Source organism: Elaeis guineensis, chromosome 13, assembly GCF_000442705.2.
Source record: "Elaeis guineensis isolate ETL-2024a chromosome 13, EG11, whole genome shotgun sequence".
In the NCBI taxonomy this organism is placed as follows: domain Eukaryota; kingdom Viridiplantae; phylum Streptophyta; class Magnoliopsida; order Arecales; family Arecaceae; genus Elaeis; species Elaeis guineensis.
In genome coordinates, this window is record NC_026005.2 from 22,927,047 (window position 1) to 22,944,819 (window position 17,773).

At 33.4% G+C, this 17,773-nt stretch overlaps 1 protein-coding gene across 2 annotated transcripts; it reads right to left on the bottom strand.

Moving 5' to 3' along the window:
• Positions 1 to 178: 178 nt before the first annotated feature.
• LOC105056240 (transcription factor bHLH110) lies at positions 179 to 5,893 on the bottom strand. 2 transcript variants are annotated; one of them, XM_019854396.2, is made up of 8 exons: positions 5,428 to 5,893; positions 5,215 to 5,332; positions 4,161 to 4,779; positions 3,044 to 3,169; positions 2,867 to 2,932; positions 1,209 to 1,274; positions 748 to 807; positions 179 to 600 (listed from the first exon to the last, which is right to left on the bottom strand). In XM_019854396.2, the coding sequence occupies exons 2-8, from the start codon at positions 5,316 to 5,318 to the stop codon at positions 475 to 477; spliced, it is 1,167 nt and encodes a 388-aa protein (XP_019709955.1). In that variant the 5' UTR covers positions 5,319 to 5,332; positions 5,428 to 5,893; the 3' UTR covers positions 179 to 474. The 2 variants fall into 2 exon arrangements, with proteins under 2 accessions (XP_019709955.1, XP_010936678.1); XM_010938376.4 differs by having other exon boundaries at positions 5,215 to 5,893.
• Between the last annotated feature and the right edge of the window lie 11,880 nt (positions 5,894 to 17,773).

Sequence of the window (17,773 nt, forward strand, 5' to 3'; positions counted from 1 at the left end):
TGAGGGTGAGAAACTAGTTATGTATCAAGCTTATGCTTAGTTTTATAAAAGATTTCAAAGGTTACAATAACATAAATTAAAATTTGATAATAAAAAATTACTCCAACGATGAGTCCTAATATATATCACTTCTAGTAAGAATACATCAATAAACAAGGCCAATTAACTTCTTTTAAACAATAAAATAATGTTTAAAAATTATCCATGGAGCATAAACTTTTACACTATTAATGGAGCAAAATTGTTCTATCTTAGACTATAAGCTGATCAAATTTGCTCCATCACAATATCACTATTTTTAGATCTCAAGTTTGTGATCTCTAGATAGGCTAAGATCATTATAATTGATCAAAATATATAGGAAAAAAGCAATAGAAAATGAATCATTCTTAGATTAATCAGTGATGTGATTGCTAGCTTTAAAGCATGTACAACTCCTTTTAGCAATATACTCAGTTCAAGCACTTTTTCTGTCTAATTAGGTGGTGACCAAACTCCTCCATTATCATTTGTGACATATGATGTGCAAGACAAAGGCACCAAGCAGAGTCCTCTACTTCTTAGATCTAGCTTCGGTTTGTCTCTCTCCTCATTTGATACCTAGATTTAGAAAAAAAACGGTAAGTTTAAGAAAAACAAAACATAATAGCAAAACACTAGACTTAACTTCATAGCACAAAGGCCTAAGGTTTCTCTTTTTGTTTTCTCCCTTGGTGCTTTGCTTATTAATGGAAGGTTAATACATACCTCTTGTATTATCCTTGCTTTTTTATTATTGGATGACTTCAAGTAAGGTACACTTAACGTCTGCAAAAAAACAAATAGTTATCCAGAAAATAAAGAACATAAAACTCAAACCAATACCAATTGTCATTTTCTTCATCATTTTTTTTACAAGTATTAAATATAAAAAACTAATATATATGATCATTTTTTGCAGTTGTTGATTTTGCAAGTTAATTGTAACTATTTGTCCATCACTCAATAGCATTGGGCTCTTAAAAGCAATATCATGCAAAACAATCAATTGTTCATTTGATAATAAATATGTATCATATACCTTATGACAAGCACATCTTTGTCTTATACATTTGTACGATTTGGCAGTTTACAAAATGACTGAAATATTTACTTGGCCTGACCATATATTTTTGATATTATAATATTATCTCTTTTAAAAATTTATGCTGTGCAAGAAAAAAGATTACCTCAACTTGATCTTGAAGAAATTTAATATATCCAATAGCCTCCATTAGCACCGATGCTGTATCAGTCTATGCATCACCAACCATATGAATATATGTTAGTATAAAATTTAAAAAAATAATAAGAAATGACTAGCACACAACTACACATGATATCCCTCAATTAGAATATCAATATCAAATGACAATAGCAAGTTGAATTCCTCTTTAATAAATTTGAAAAAAAGTAAATTCTCTTTCTAAAAAGTCTCTCTTACCTCAACAAACTAATAGAGAAAGTCAACTTAGAAAAGAATACATCAAAAAGAAAACAAATATATGCTATATATAAGTAGTCTAATATAATTATATTATTATTTACATTAAATTACATTCAAAATGATGATGAAGTGAAAAAGCTAATATATGTCCTTTCCAAATTTTCATTTGGTATCGATTTTCAAATATAGAAGTACTCATCCTTTTAAAAATATAACCTCTAACTTAATTTGGATAATTATATTGAAATTTAAAAAGATTGTGATACTACAAGGGGAAAGTCTTTTTAGTCCGACAAATTTGCCAAATAATAGTATGAGTGTCAAATTCGTGTTCATCCTTCTATAATTATATTCCTTAACTAAAAAGGAAAGAATTTATAGCCAAAAGAAAAAAAAAAAAGAGAAAAGAAAGGCCTCCATATCTTCAACAATCACAGATTTTAAAAGCTTATCGTAAAAGCAAACATTACTAAAATTTAGTAGCCTTTTAGTCTAATATACTCGAGAAACATAATGATTGTTTTAGATGTTTCTTTGATAGTTTAAGATAAAAAAATTCCACATCTAGAATTATTTTTTATGTATTATTTGGTGATTGTGTTGAAAACTTAGTAAGAATTTACAATTTATATCTACTTCTCAATATCTCACACAGATATATTTGTAATATTGGTACTATTTGTCATTTTTTTGTTTTATTTTTTTTTTCCTTTTCGGCTATGTACTTATAGTCTTATTTCTGCATTTTTGTTTTTATAATCTTGCTTTATTTTTTCTTTTTCAGATAAAATTGTGTTTTTCTTCTCTAGTTCTTACATTTGATTTGCATTTGTACCTTATTTTATTTTATCTTATATTTTGTTTTGTATTTTCTATGCTGTGATTTCGTACTTCCAGCTTTCCTTTTTTTTTTTTTTTTTCAGATTTTACTTTTTTTGTACTTCCAGTTTATTCTTTGCTTTTGGTTTTCTACGTTATGCTATTGATTTTCTTTTGTTTATTAGTTTCCATCTGACATGCTTCGCACTTTGCACTTGCCGATTTCCACCAGTAAGAATATAATATGGAATGCATATAATCTGCTTCAGAAAAAAAAAGGAAACAAAATTCATCTTTCTCCCATCAACCCTCAGAAGAAAACTAATTAAGGGCACTTGTAAGAGATCACAACCCTAATGTTACGTAGAAGATCAGCAAGGCCTTCTATAAATGAAGAAAAGGAGAATTGATAGATGAGCTATAAATTTCATCAAAAAAAAAAAAAAGGATAGATGAGCTATGTATACCAAAACCATTTTGCTAAAAAAAATATACCAAAACCACAAATATTAATTCTATAACCAGTGAGGTCGCAAAAGATTGAGAACTCTCCATTTGAGTTACGGAGGTAGCGAGATCTACCTTGCCAAAAGGTGCCACCAGCTGCTGAAGAGCTGCGATCCTATCGCCTAGTTTTTCCTTCCTCACCTGTTTCTCAAGGCCAAAATGTAATTTGAAGAATAAAGGAAAGGTATAATAAAGATTCCAAGCACTGCAGTTATTCTTGGAAACTCTTAGTTGTATGTAATCCATCTGTACCTTGAATGAGGAGATTGAAGAACGAGACTCGAACCGACTTTTTTTTTGTTCTGTTTGAGATGCTTTGTGCTCTAAAATACTATTGGCTCTCTTTGCGTCTGCAGCTCCACCGACTAAAGATGGCATCTTCAACGGAGCAACAGTCAAGAAAAGGTTAGTTTTTAGTTTAATTATAATATTGATGCAAATAGAACCCTAGGACAGCATACATAATTGCTTTGCTTATATTTTATTTATGGTCTTCCTTTGTAAAAGACGATGTAATGTCACTTATAAAGCTGAAAAGCTATATATGTACTTTATGGCTCCATGGTGTGAGGTAAGAAAGAAGAGAAAACAGGAGAGGGACATCGTAAATGTGAGGTGAGAAAGAAAGAGTGAACAGGAGGTACATTGATCGTAGATCTTTGCTTTGTGGGTACAAAAATGGCCATCTCAAACAAATAAGGACTTGAAGATCTCTACGTCATACGTCAAAGAAACTAACAAAATGGCCATCTCAAACAAGGAGCCGCATTGATGTTGCTAATTTTTAATCCAAGAGAGTGTGGGTACAAAAATTGTTCTCCCTTCTTTACTTCGAACCAATTACATATTTGTTCACACTTTTATTAGTAGTGATAGCTATTCTGATAAAAAAAAAAAAAAATTCAAATGTATAGCTTTCAACAATGAAAAAAACAAAAACTACAACCATAAACAATATTTATATATAAAACTATCAGTGCATCCAAAAGTTCAAATATAAGCCCCATATTTTCATGATTATGCTAATGATGATGATGACAGAAACAAGATTATTATTGATGAATGTGACAATGTCGGTGATTGTTAAATGGGTGGCGGTGGTGATACCTGATTTCATATGACATACCAACAAATTACAATAGTTTTTCAAAACAATTAATTAAAGTGCCTTGATCTGATTATTTTCTCCAATGTTGGTATATATGATAATGCCCAAGCTTAACTATCTCTCCAATCAATGTTGACAAAATCTGTTATCAGGAGATCCATCTTCTATATATATCTATTATCAATCAATGTTGTTCTTATTACATTTATCATTTTTTTTATTATCATTTATGTAGAAGAATGAAATGATGGGCATACGCACCTTATGGTGACCATGGAACGGTACTTGAACTGGTTCATGGAGATGGCCAAGCCCAAAAGGTGTATCTTCTCTTAACAAACCCATACCGCTGAACAAAGGTTGGAAGATGCTCCGATCAAATCTAGCTGAAGCCAAAAGATCCAAAGCCTCAAGGTCCATGTCTAAGGATACTGGGAATGTCGGCATAGGGGGCCATGGGTTCGAAATATTGGTTGTCGGAAATACCAAACTGAGGTTTCCTCTTCCTGCTCCATGATTGGCCAAGCTTGGGTCATTGAACAAGTCTGTGGAACGAGGCTGACAGCTATTGATCTGGCAATCTGATGCTAATGTTCTGAAGAGCTTCTCCTCTAATTGGTAGTCCTCAATGGTTGAGGGCTCCCTAATGACACCACCGAGCCTTGGAAAAGAGTCTGGTAGCTCCTCTTTGATCTTTGCTAGGTTCAGTTGGTAGGCTGACTGGTTCATGAAGCTCTCGACGCTGCCAGCCCAGTGAAACCCTAGGTCTTGTACCATGTGTGAGTTGAGAGGAAGAGGTGGGATCTCATGACTTAGTCTATAATCTCTTTGGCTTGAGAGGAGTACTCCATCGGCATTGGATATGAAGCCGCCACTGTTTCTGCATAAAACCCAGTCAAGCTTAGAAATTCTATGGAAGATCCAATATAGGTGTTCCAGATGTCTTATAGCAGCTGAGGAGTTCTCTTATAGCAGGAATAGCCCTAATCTTCTGTTTTCTTCTTTCTACGGAGGCGACAATATATATTTGAAGTCATAACCTAAAATAGAGCCTTAGGTGACCATGAGGCTTCTGCTAAATTCGAAAGTTTGTCATGGTCCTAGGGCTACAAATCCCTAGGATAAGTAATGACAATAGAAGTAACAAATAACCAAGCAAGAAAATTCCAAATCCTAGGAATTAAACTCGAGTGCATTCAGATGTCCTGATTCAAGATAGAAACTTAAACTCAAAATTCTCTCCTGTACACAAAAACAAGGATCAGCTGGCATGTATATATAAGAAGAATAAAACTTTGTTATTGGAAAAACTTACAACATGGGACTTTGGCTCCACTCATGGTTGGTTCCAAGATCATGAAAAAATGAAGCATGAAGCTGGTCCTGGTGGTGGTGACCTAGATTCGAAGGCTCCATCATTGTGTTTTAAAAGTCTTGACAGTTCCAAGATGAAAAGGGAGGAAGATGTATCAAAAAGAAGAAAAAAAAAAAAAAGAGAGAAAGGACTATTGGAGCTTTGGGATCTCACAATCCACTCCAAACATTTAAGCTGAAGCTCACGAGTTTTTCTCCCTTTTCAACTTTTTTACTCACTTTCCTCTTTGCTCCTTCAAACCCATATCCTCCCAGCCCGAGCTTACTGTAGAAGAGAAGAGAGGGAAGGAGAGTGTACCCGCCCTTCAAAGCTCTCTCTTTCTTACCGGCTGGTGTGTCTCTTCGAGCTTTTCTTTTCAGAAGAACTTTCTGCAGCTCTGAAATTAAAAATAAGAGATCATCTCTCTCGCTCTCGGCTTTTCCTCTCTCTCCTTCTCTCTCTTTGCTCTTATATGAAGCCGTAGCAGTTGCTGGCAATTACAGGGGGATGATTATAACTCCTTTGCCATGATTAAAATCTGTGCCTTCAATCCCAAGGCTTTTCAACAAAGACCCATCAAGAGATGGTTATGATATCACTCATGCATCTCTCTCTCCCTCTCCCTCTCTCTCTCTCTCTCTCTCTCCCAACTCCCCACGCGCAACTCAGAACATGGCCAGAGCTCTTATATATGTATATCTTATCACATGGAATCTAAGGTATGCTATGCATATATATTATTTAATACATATAATTTTAGACTAAAGAATGGTTACTACTGGTACAAGGTCGATAACCGTTGTACTTGTTGTTACTAAATAACACTGCATGCGACGTCTTCATTAGAAAAAGACGTTGAAAACCTGTAGGTGAATAAATGGGGTGTTGTACTGCCCACAAATACAGAACATTACATAGCTGTTTCAATCTAAAACCCACTAAAAAATTGTTATAATTGCAATATAATATTTTTATGATAATCCAACTCATGTTGTTGCAAGATTGTGTATGTAGTATACTAGATAAAGATTACAATTTTCTTCAAAAAAGAATTCAAGGTTAAACATGTTTGACGATCACATTTACGCCTGTGAAACTATAAATGATCGATACTAAAAATGGCCCGAATATATGGATGACAGTTGCCATTCATTTAGCGGTGATATCTGTAAATAACGTCCATGACATGTCCAAAACAGGTATAGCAGTTGTTAGAAATTCTTAAGTCTAAGAAAAATTAATTGTTTGAGAAAATCATGTTATCATTTTCCAAGGGATTTTTCAAAGTAACGGCTGAAGCGTTTCTCACCATTTTCCGAAAAGGAAAAAAATACACAAAAAAAAGAGTATTACATAAGATATACATGAGTATATGAAAAAGGAAAAAGCTGAAATAGTCCCTTGTTTAAGCACCATCACTTAATTAACCTCGAACGTGTATGTGGGCCTGTGGCAGCATGCAATTGGTTTGCAAAGAAAATTTGACTTTAAACCTAATTGATTTAAGTGAAATAAACGAGTCAGTGGTGAATTCTAGTCTAATATTTAACATTTTTAATAAGCACAAAATACAAGCCTGATATGTATCACATGTCAGGTGACTTTCCCCTTCTTTCTCCTATCTAATTTGCTATACTTCAGCTCAGTAGATAGAAAAAAAGAAGGTTATCATGCACTATAGCAGCGTAATCATGTCATATACACATTGGGATGTGGAGAAAATTAGGAGAAAGGGAAGACATTGCACACAATGCTATAATATGCACCAGAAACACGCATAATGATAGGTTGAAAATAACTCATTTTTTCCAATCATGTCCCATGGTGGCAAGGGAACCCGACCGGAAGAAATCCCATCCCAAGAAATTATAGTCCTAATAAAAAATAAGCTTGCATCACCTTTTCAATTTTCTAGTCGCTGATGCTTAGTGATCCTTCTTTCAAGATTTAAATAATAATCACCGGCCATGCTTACATGGATAAGGCTTTTTCCTGGCAGACAAATATATATATAAACAAGAAGTCACCCTCCATCTATCAGATTAATGGATCCATCCATTTCTTATTGCTTATGCAAATGTCCAACCATCTACACAACACAGAAATTTATATTCCTAATCAACTTTATATGAGTCTTATTTTAATCCTTTCCTTTTATAATTTTATCTTGCTCTTATTGTAACATTTTCAACGATACGTAAGCATGTCTTAGGTTCTATAATTAAGCACTCTTGCTTTCCTTATGTTTTTCTTTTAAAATTACTTTCATTGTAAGAAGGTTAAACCTATGAAGGTGTACATGTATTTTAAAAATTTCTTCCAATCTCTTGTTAAGCATCCCAATCTGTTCTTCATCTTTGAAAACTAAATAAGCAAATATTCAGTACTTATCATGTACAACTTAAAATTTCTAATATACAAATTTCATGAATTTTCCTATATTGCCAGGCAAATTAGCTCTGATCTTCATACTTAGTCTCCTATTTACATCGATTATAAGCCTTTTCTTATGTAAATAGCGGTAAAGCCATCCAAATTTTATTAAGAAGAAAGATTATTTACAATATCAGAAGGTTTAGAGAGGAGTAAAAGAATACACCGGACCTTGATAAGCAAAACAAATTAGCAGCTGAGCAAGGAAGAATTTTTTTTTTGATGAATCAAAAATATTATTCATTCCTTGGATAAATATACAATCATTTGAATCAGTGTGTAAGAGATTTTATAGCTAGAAAGGAGACACAATTGTAAAGTTCCATAATATAATTCTAGTATGATTGGCCACATAAGCTATAACCCAATCAGCTGCATTACTTATTTCTCGAGATGACTTAAGGAAGAAGTTCAAGATGATGAGATGGATTAAGCCTTAATAGACAAGAGCAGCAGGCTCTACCATATTCAGCCAATTATAAACATTTGTAAGTTATTCTTCTTTGACTTGATATCATTTTGAATTACTCTTGAACCATTTCATCAAAAATAAAATTTTTTGTGTGTGTATATATGCATAAAATTTAAGTACAAACTTAAAATTGTTAAAGACTCATTTGTTTCACAAGAAAAGGAGGAGGAAAAGTGTAGTCAACAAAAAAATAGAAAATTTAGTTGAAATTTTTAAAGGAGAGAGATAGAAAATAACATCTCCATGGAAATAAAATTCTTATATTTCATGGAAAAGAAAAGTGTATGTGCAATATGAAAAATTTCGAGTTTGATAATTAATGTGTTCTTCAGTTTTTAGATCGAATAAGATAAGATCTATTTCTTTATTAAAAGAATAACAAATATTTTGCAGAACTTTCTTGAAAAAAATAAATGCTTAATCAAATATGAATCATCTTAGATTGTGTCACCTTTTCATGATCAATTAAACATACAAAAATTATTTTATCAACATCAATTTTTCAATAATAATATTTCAATAATTTTTTTTCATGAACCAGACAAGCCTTAAATGGTAACCACAATGACTGAGTAGCCACTTATTGCACTTCCCTGACAAATCTGTTTCTAAGCGAGCATGTTTGGTATTAATATATATTATCAAGGTTCTCTTATCTTTTGCGATTGGTGGGCCTTTGCTTAGATGGCTGTGTAATTTTGGCAAATATCATCTAAAAAAAATATTCATTGTAATGGTGATACCATATCAAATTTATAACAAATCAATGAAAATTTTTATATTTCATCGATTGTCATGTATTGTATTGATTCTCATTGATAATACTCCATACTATCTCGTATTTCATCCATTCCTAATTTTTCATTGGTTTGTTACAACGGTGACACGGTATCACCGTTGCAACAAATATTTTCTCATACCGTCTGGTCCCTAAAAACTGAGTTTTCCTTGGCTCAATCCCCCAGTTTTACCATGCAATAACGTCTCACCTTAGACATGCATGCATTGGATGTTGCACATCAGGATGATGGCCAACTTGCGACCATGGAGAACTAAATCATGTACTCCTGTTATTCTCGCGTGCCGCCACCATGCGATAACATCTGAAAGCAGGATTTGTCGGTGAGAAGTATATATTTTCCTACTCCCCATGAAGAAGATATTTTCTAGGTAGAAGTTCTTTGTGATTTTGTTTCCATACTATATACTATAAATTTCTCCTTCTACTACCATCACACAATTTCGGTACTCTTGGCACTGTCAAAACCAGTAAAACTTATTTCATTTTATTTAGATTTAATATTGTTGGCAAAGTTTTAAATTCTATAGCATATAATTGTTTTAATTTTTTCATGAAATGAAAAGTATCGTTATATAATATATATATATATATATATATATATATATATATATATATATATATATATATATATATATATATATATATATATATATATATATATATATATATATATATATATATATATATATATATATATATATTCTGCCCCATTCCAACATTTGCAATATGAGATGTTTCAAGATATACCGATCGAAATGCCAAGATGAAAAATGTGAAATAGAGAAAGGAGAAAAGCTCTTTAAGTTTTGACCGCAAAATGACAACTGAGCATTTTATTTTGGTGCAAAAGCAAATTATTCCGGCTGCTAATGATGCCCTGGAAATTCTCAGATGGTCAACCACATATCCCATGGATGTATACCACCACTCCCGTGAGTAAAACTAATATTATTCTCTTCGTACCATGTGCCACAAGAAACATTGGATGTTCAAGAAACGAAACCCCCACTACTCAAAAGAAAAGAAAAGAAAAGAAAAGAAAAGATCATAGCTGTTGTTGCAGGAAACTTAACTCTGGAAGCATTAAGAAGGGAGAAAAGGCTAGAAAGATTTCCATAAGGTAGCAGAAAAAGGAAGCAACAGTATGTGGGAGATGGATGGGGAATCATATAGAAATAGTTTAATAAATACTCGACAGACTAGTATATAATGGTCTTTCTTGTAATCTGTCAGCAGTATTACACATTTAAAAACTATTTATCCAAAATTTGTTTCCCGTAGTGCCGAGTTATATGAAATTCAGGGTAACCATGTAAAAGAAATGCAAATAAATCCATACTATAAATATTCTATTTTAGTTTATTTTATTTTTTTGAAGACAAGACATGACCAAGGTTTGCAAGTGTGCTGGTGCAGGATTTGCTTCCATTCACACATGGATACATGATGTATGGGTGTGAGATAGAGGCAAATGGGTTTTTGGTAATTGTGATGATTCCATGTTAGCAAGTTTAAACAAGAAGAGAAAGATATAGGCTGGTCCTCTCCAAAAGAAGCCCTATTATAATGAGCTCTGGTCCACATCCTTCATGTCAGGCAAAGAGACTAGGAGAATGTGAAATAGAGCATGGGCAAGCTTTCCCTTGCTTTTTATGCACCCTCCTTTCTTTACTGATCCAGCATGTCCACTAACCTGCATCTAGTTCCAAAAAGCATGGTTTCTTTACAGAGTACATCTCCCTTTTCTTTGGGCCTCACCTGTTCCCATTCACTTCATTTTCTCTCTTTCCCCCAACAAGATTCATAGATCAGATGCATATCTCGGCATTGGGGTCTTCCATACATACATTATGCTCTTATCACCGAGGCCCACAACACTTGGAAAATGGAAGACCGTAGTATCGTGTTTCTTAAAACAACAAATAAGTAGTCATTTTAAGCCACTTGCATCCACTTATAATTACTATGAGATGGTAAATACAGCTTTCCTTTTTGTTGATGCATATAGGTCATATACTCTTATATATTATTGAGAATTATAGCACTTGAAAAATCAAACATCATGTTTGTAAGCGTGGAAAATTATGAGGTAGAACTATTTTTTCCATACTGTTAATATATCTATATATGATGGAGGGGACCATGTAAGACCTGTTATGTCAAATAGTTGGGATGCAAGCAGATGTAACAGCTGATCTTCCAGTGGGTCACAAATATCAGCGACAACTTCATAAAGGTTCTCATTATTTCCCCTCTTTATTCTATAAAGGGGGTAATTATTGAAGTATATGTAATTTCCAGTAGGTAACTATGCTTGTCGCTTTTCTTTTGGTATTTTGTTAGTTTGGAATTCCTCAGAAGGTTATCTATCTCTATGTTTGTAATCAAATTGGCAAACTTTTCTTTCTAGTTCCATTAAGTGATCATTTATTTCTCATTCTTTTCAATAGATTTGCCCTTTAATATGTGTCTTACCATGTAAATTAAATAAGTATCATTCGAAAAATAAAAAAAGAAAAAACTAGGTTGGTTTTAGAGTTGCACAGAGAAGCAATCACCTCCAGTGAATCAAAACTTGTCTGTCCTTGTATCAACTTTAATTGCTAACACTTATCCCCTTAATCTGTGGAAAAAAAAAAAAAAATTAACAGCTGGCTTTCAGTACGTTAGGGGACACACTTTGACTAACAAAGTCGATTTGAGAATGGCTGTCTGAAATTCTATGGTGGATCTGACATCATTTAACCAGTTTTCAGACCGTTTATCAAACATTTAGCACTGCAAAAGAATAATAATGATAGTAATAATTAACTTCATTATTAAATAGAAAAGAAAGAAGGAAATGAAGTTTATGATTGAAACCACAAGTACTAAATATAATGTTAAGCTCGATTAATTCAGGGACCTGAGCTTATACTTAAATCATTCATATCTTCTAAAACTGCATCGCCTCGCTTCTGATTTAGCTGACAAGGTTCTAAAATCACATGATCAAAAAGCAAACCCTGCCATGATTGCAACTTTAAGGACCACTCCCTTCATCATGGCCAAATCAACTTTGCTTTCCTCAAGTCTTAGCTTGTCAACCCGTGTCAAAATACATCCATATTTGTTTTTAGTATTATCCTAGTCTTCTGCCAAGCATATTTTATCTACTACTTTACTCCTAATCCAACACTTAGATTGATAGCCTTGGAATAAGCCAGTAATCAAGTATATTAAAACCATACACAGAAGAATGTCTGGAATCATCCTTAGATGATATATAACATGGGGCAATTTGAGCCAATATAATAACACTTGGTGCAGAATTATTTGTTGGTATCAAGATCTAGGATTGAATAAATAAAGAAAAAGGTGTGCCCATGCTGAGCCCCTAAAGAATAGGTCTTGGTTTTGTGATCCAAAGGTGCTTGAGAAGAAGACAAAGGGGGGCTGGAGGGGAATATATGCTTTTTCCCAAGGCATGGATTCCAACAGATGGGACCATGGCTGGCTTTACTTTCCATACATCCACTAAAGGCACAGATGTTCATCTGTGGTGCCGCACACACGCACTCCCTCGCATACACTGTGGTGAAGCGTCACAGCTGTCAGCTTGTCGAGTAGCATCTTTTCTAGGTCCAGAGGGGCCCATGTCACATACCCTTGTATGTGGCATGGAATGTCATGTCCATGTATGACATGTCATGCATGCTTGTGCTAGTTCTGCTGCGGGCAAGTAAAGCGGGTGGGTAGCCCTCATGCTTGTGGCAACTCGCCTAGTCTTGACCCCATCATGACCTGAAGTCTAGACCAAGGTTCAGTTATGGTCCCAGCCTTTTCTTCAACCATGTTGGATACTGTCATGACTCGATTTAACCTAATAATAAATTACAGTGCATTTAATTTACGATATAAATCGAAATTAGAAATAAAATTGAAATAGCCATATCTTTCCATGTGCCGGGGCTCATGATTGGAATTGGAATCGACTGAATTTGGAAGAATTAGAATATTTTTATTCCCCTTTAGAATTAGAATAGAAATAAAATTTTTTTCAATTAAATAATTGGAATACAAATTGCTCATTCTCATCTCTATTTTAGAGTCCAACTCTCTCAATTAAGTATGCTCGTAATGTAAAACTTTAGATAGGATATAAAAACTTGAACTCCAGCAAATATCTGACTCCAAACGTGGCTACAAGTAAGCTGACTAGAGAAGTTATCATACCAGCTCCACATATGTGCCGTAATTATAAAATTAATTAGGGTCCAATCCATGTCCTCAGAACCAATTCTCCGAAACTCTAGATTTAAAATAGCTAGCGCTTGGTGCAGTCAGAAACTAAAACAAGGAAAACATGACCCTTCGGCGGCCAAACTTGGTTTGCACGTTTTGAATGATTGTGAAAACCTAGTTCGAGAGCCTCATGGGTCTATTTGACCAGGGGACCTCTGGATCCATGACTTCATTTTGGTGCAACCTACTCAAAAAATTTTCTTCCAGTCTTTACTCATTTTTAAAGCCTCAAGTATCTAACAATATCCAGTTATGTAGATTTGCTTGGGGATTTTTTTTTTTTTTTTAAAGTTGTTTAGATTACAAAATTAAAGTTCCGAAAGTAGAGGTAAGGATTTTTATACATCTGATTTTCCAAAAAGGCCAACATCTTAAACTAGAGGAGTAGTGACTCTTCATGGAATAGCTATTTTGCTTGCACGGGAGAACAAGATGGGATCGCCCATGTATAAGCTTGTAGCACCTTCGGTAGAAAAGTTGATTTCTTTGTAAGCCACTACAGTTCAGAAATCTCAGAACTCAGTTACCAAAAAATAGGGAAATCTCAGAACTCAATTGGCACATTGAATTAATGTCAAAACAGCTTCCAAGTTTTTGGATATCAATGTAGATCTTTTCCTTATCCAGTTATAACTGAGAGCATTGCAAGGCGGACCGGGCACCGACCAGTTCATACTGGTTCTAGACATAGTTCAACCCTTCCATTATATGTACAATTTGCTGCAAAAGGAAAAAGGCTGGTTAAATTCCTAGCGAATTCTTCCGGTCACTGCGATCGCACAAGGGACTCACTTGAGTTGGTGATTCCATTTATAGATAAGAGCTAGAGCTCTCAAAGATAATTGGTTAGTGATAAATCTTTAGTTGCATCGACAACCTGGAGCCTCAACATATCCCACAAATTCAAGTGTTTTCTCTGACTAGCTTGGAGGAAAAAACTCAACACTGGAGAAATTTTGGGAAGAAAGCTCGGTTTATATTTTGGACCGTCTATAATTTATGGAGAAGCACCGGAAACAGTGGATCATCTCTTCTCCTCCTGTGACCTTTTTGGATCAATTTGAAAATGCTTTGTGTTCGAAGCTCGGTATTCTTCATCTCCTTTCTTCTTTTGATCATCTTTGCACTCATTGGATCCATCACAATATTTCCCATTATTCTGATTTTGTTGGTAAGCACCGATTGGTTTGGAAGGAAAGAAATGCCAGGTTGTTTTCCAACAAATAAAGATCATCTCCTTCAGCAACTGCTGAATTAATTCAATTTTTATATGATTGGTCTTTGCTTTGTAATTAGATGGAACTAGCTGAGTTCGATGAAGTCTAAAGCAAGATTAAAGGCTCTCTCATTGACATCGATGACAGCAATCTCTTTCATTATTACAAAACCCAGACACTTCTTCCTCACCAATGTTAACACCTAATGTTGTCTTGTTTGGCTGAGTAGCCTCTATTTAGCGTACAGATTATTGTTTGTTGCTTCTCTTTGTATCTTTTTGGTTGGTTCTCTCGGCTCAAAAGTTATAATCTTTCTCTGGAAACTCCTATTTCACTTCTTTGCTGAACTCTCTAAATAAATTTGAGTGGCTCTGTTGAGCCTCCTCTTCATATTAAAAAAAAATATTGTTCATTTTCCGTACTTGGATCATACGAGTAAAGGAAGAAAATACCAGCCAACAAAGCAATAATAATAATTAAAAAAATTCTAATCACGGTGAAATACTAGTTAAACAACTGTCTGAGATTTACTGCAATCTTTAGATTATAATGTTTTAATAAAAAGAAATCATTGTTTGAAGATGAATGTTTAAAGATTATAATGTTTTAATAAAAAGAAATCATCGTTTGAAGATTTACTGCAATCTTTAGAGTTAGTTCTTGTCCTTCAACTTTGACCGCCTCTTAAATGGGAATCTAAACCAGGTTACCCAAACACAAGGAAATTACTAATGATTCTTCAGCAGTTTAAATCAGCTTATCAATTACAGAAAGTGGTTATAGCAGCTGATCAGGGAAAATCCTGAATGATAGATGCAAATAAAGAGCTCTCCGTAGTACTAATTTAGCACATTAAATTAATGAACACATTCATTTGAGATAGTTATCTGTGAGTCAGTGAGAGGAGACTATTAGCAGGTAATGTTCTTTATGGAATTAATGGAACGCGACTTAAGTTCTTTGGGTTGAAAGCTTCAAGAGGCAGGGAAGAGGTGTATCTAATTAACCTCTCTGCTTTACTGGTGAGACTTAGCTGGCAAGCCATATACACCATCTATATGTGATATACTTTTGGAACTAAATATAATTCACCAAGGTCTGGAAATTCACAACCACCAAAATGACCCCCCTTCAACCTGTTCCAAATTGCTCTGCATCCATGGACAAGGCAACCTTTGGCAACAAAGGGGCGTGCCATGAAACCTCAGAGTAATGCAGTGAAAGTAGGAAGAAAATTAACCTTGTCAAGTCATGCAATTCACACTTAACCCAATAAACCTATAATCATAAAGTTTATATGAGGCCTTCCATTCATGCTTTTACAATTAATTGGAGAAGCCAAAACTAGTATGCCTATAAGCTTTTTGATTGATTTGGCTACTTTAGGGACTCATTTGATGGACAAAAAGTGAAGGAGAAAAAATGCACCTCTTAAGAAGTGAAGAAATGGCTCTTATTTGATTGGAGTTTTAAAAGGAGAGAGAATGGAAAAGCTCTTTCTATAGAAAGTCACTTCCCACATTTCATGAAAAATGAAAATCCATGGAGAAAATGGGTTTTGGTACTTCCGATGGTATGGAAAGTGGTGCTATTTTTTTCTTTCTTAAAATATTCCTTTAGATCCACAACTAAAATTTTATAAAATATCAATAGATGGTTAGGATAAAATACTAAATAATAATATAATATTATCTTAATATTTATATGAATATAATATTAATATTATAATATTTATTATATTTTAATATTATTTTAATATTTATATTAATATAATATTTATATTTATATTAATATAATATTATATTTATATCTATATTAATAAATTTATTATATTAAAATATTATATTAATATATATTAGAATTATATTAACATAATAAATTATTATAGTTTAATATTATATTATAATTATTAATATTATAGTTTTATTAACATAAATATAATATTTATATTTATATAAAGTTTAGAAGTGAAAAAAATATAGCTTTATATTTTCTAAGAGTATATAGATATTTTATACAGTTTTCTCAAGAAAAATGAATACTCAACTAAATATAAGCTATTCAAAAATTACTTTTTCATGACCAATTAAATATGTCAAAATTTTATTTTTAAAAATAATTTTTCAGAAAGTAACTATTTTAAAAAAAAAAAATTTCGCAAATCAAACAAATCCTAGATGATTATTTTCTCGACAACGAAGTATGACATAATGATGACATCATCATGATGTCATGGAATGCCATTGTAGCATGCATGAGCTACATACCATGCAAGCTCCCAATGTCAAATGTCACATGGATGTACTCACTTTTCACAGATGATCTTTGGAAAGATCACTAAATTGAATGCCAAATAGAAGAAAAAAGTATGGTTGTAGGAGGATCCTTCAACAGCCCATCTCCCTGTACCAATAGAGCAGGCCAATCCTCTCTATCAAGAAAGGCTGTGGGAAAAGGAAATGGTAAAGAAGAGGAGGGAGGTGGGGGGGGAGACAGAGGGAGGGGTTGGCCCAAGCCTGACTGCTCAGACGGCTGTGGTAAAGGATGCAGAGTCCACCAACAATCGAAAGCATGCTTTCAACTCATTCAATGATGACCACTAAGTTTGACTAGCCAAGTTGGCTCCATATGTCTCAGTCAAGCAAGACGCAATGATGATTGTTGTGAGTTTAGAACTTTAAAGCTTCCTATAACTATTTATCTTTCCAAGTAACAATATTCCGGTTTCCTCACCCAAAAAAATTAATCAAAAATATTATTTGAATATTTTAACCCCATAAAAATATCCAATATTTTTTCTATATACAATTAATACAAAACTAATTAAATACACATCTATGCAGATCTTCATATATTCTCTTATTTAAATCTTGACATTCTCACTATACTAACATCCAAATCTAATCAAATCCAATCTAAAACACTATAATCAACTCATAATTTTTATGGAAAAGCCCATGGAGTCTATTTTGAGACCTTTGTAACGTCCATATTCTCATCAAAATGAATTATACTATTTGGGCTTCTGGACCTTGTGTAAGCAAACAAAATCTTCCCACCACCTAAATAATGTGGGAGTAAACATACACCATTATAGGCCCTCACACTTAAAGATACCGAAAAACTCCTAATCTATTCATGAATGTTTCCTGCCTGAATGGTTCTCTAAACATCTAAATCAATGATATATTATCCCTGAATTATCTAAGTGTTCATGATTTTTACAATTTATTAACAATGTGTATTTTTACTTGCCTAAAAAACTCATACATTGCAAATAAAAATGCTATTTATTGTTGGTGATGGTCGGTT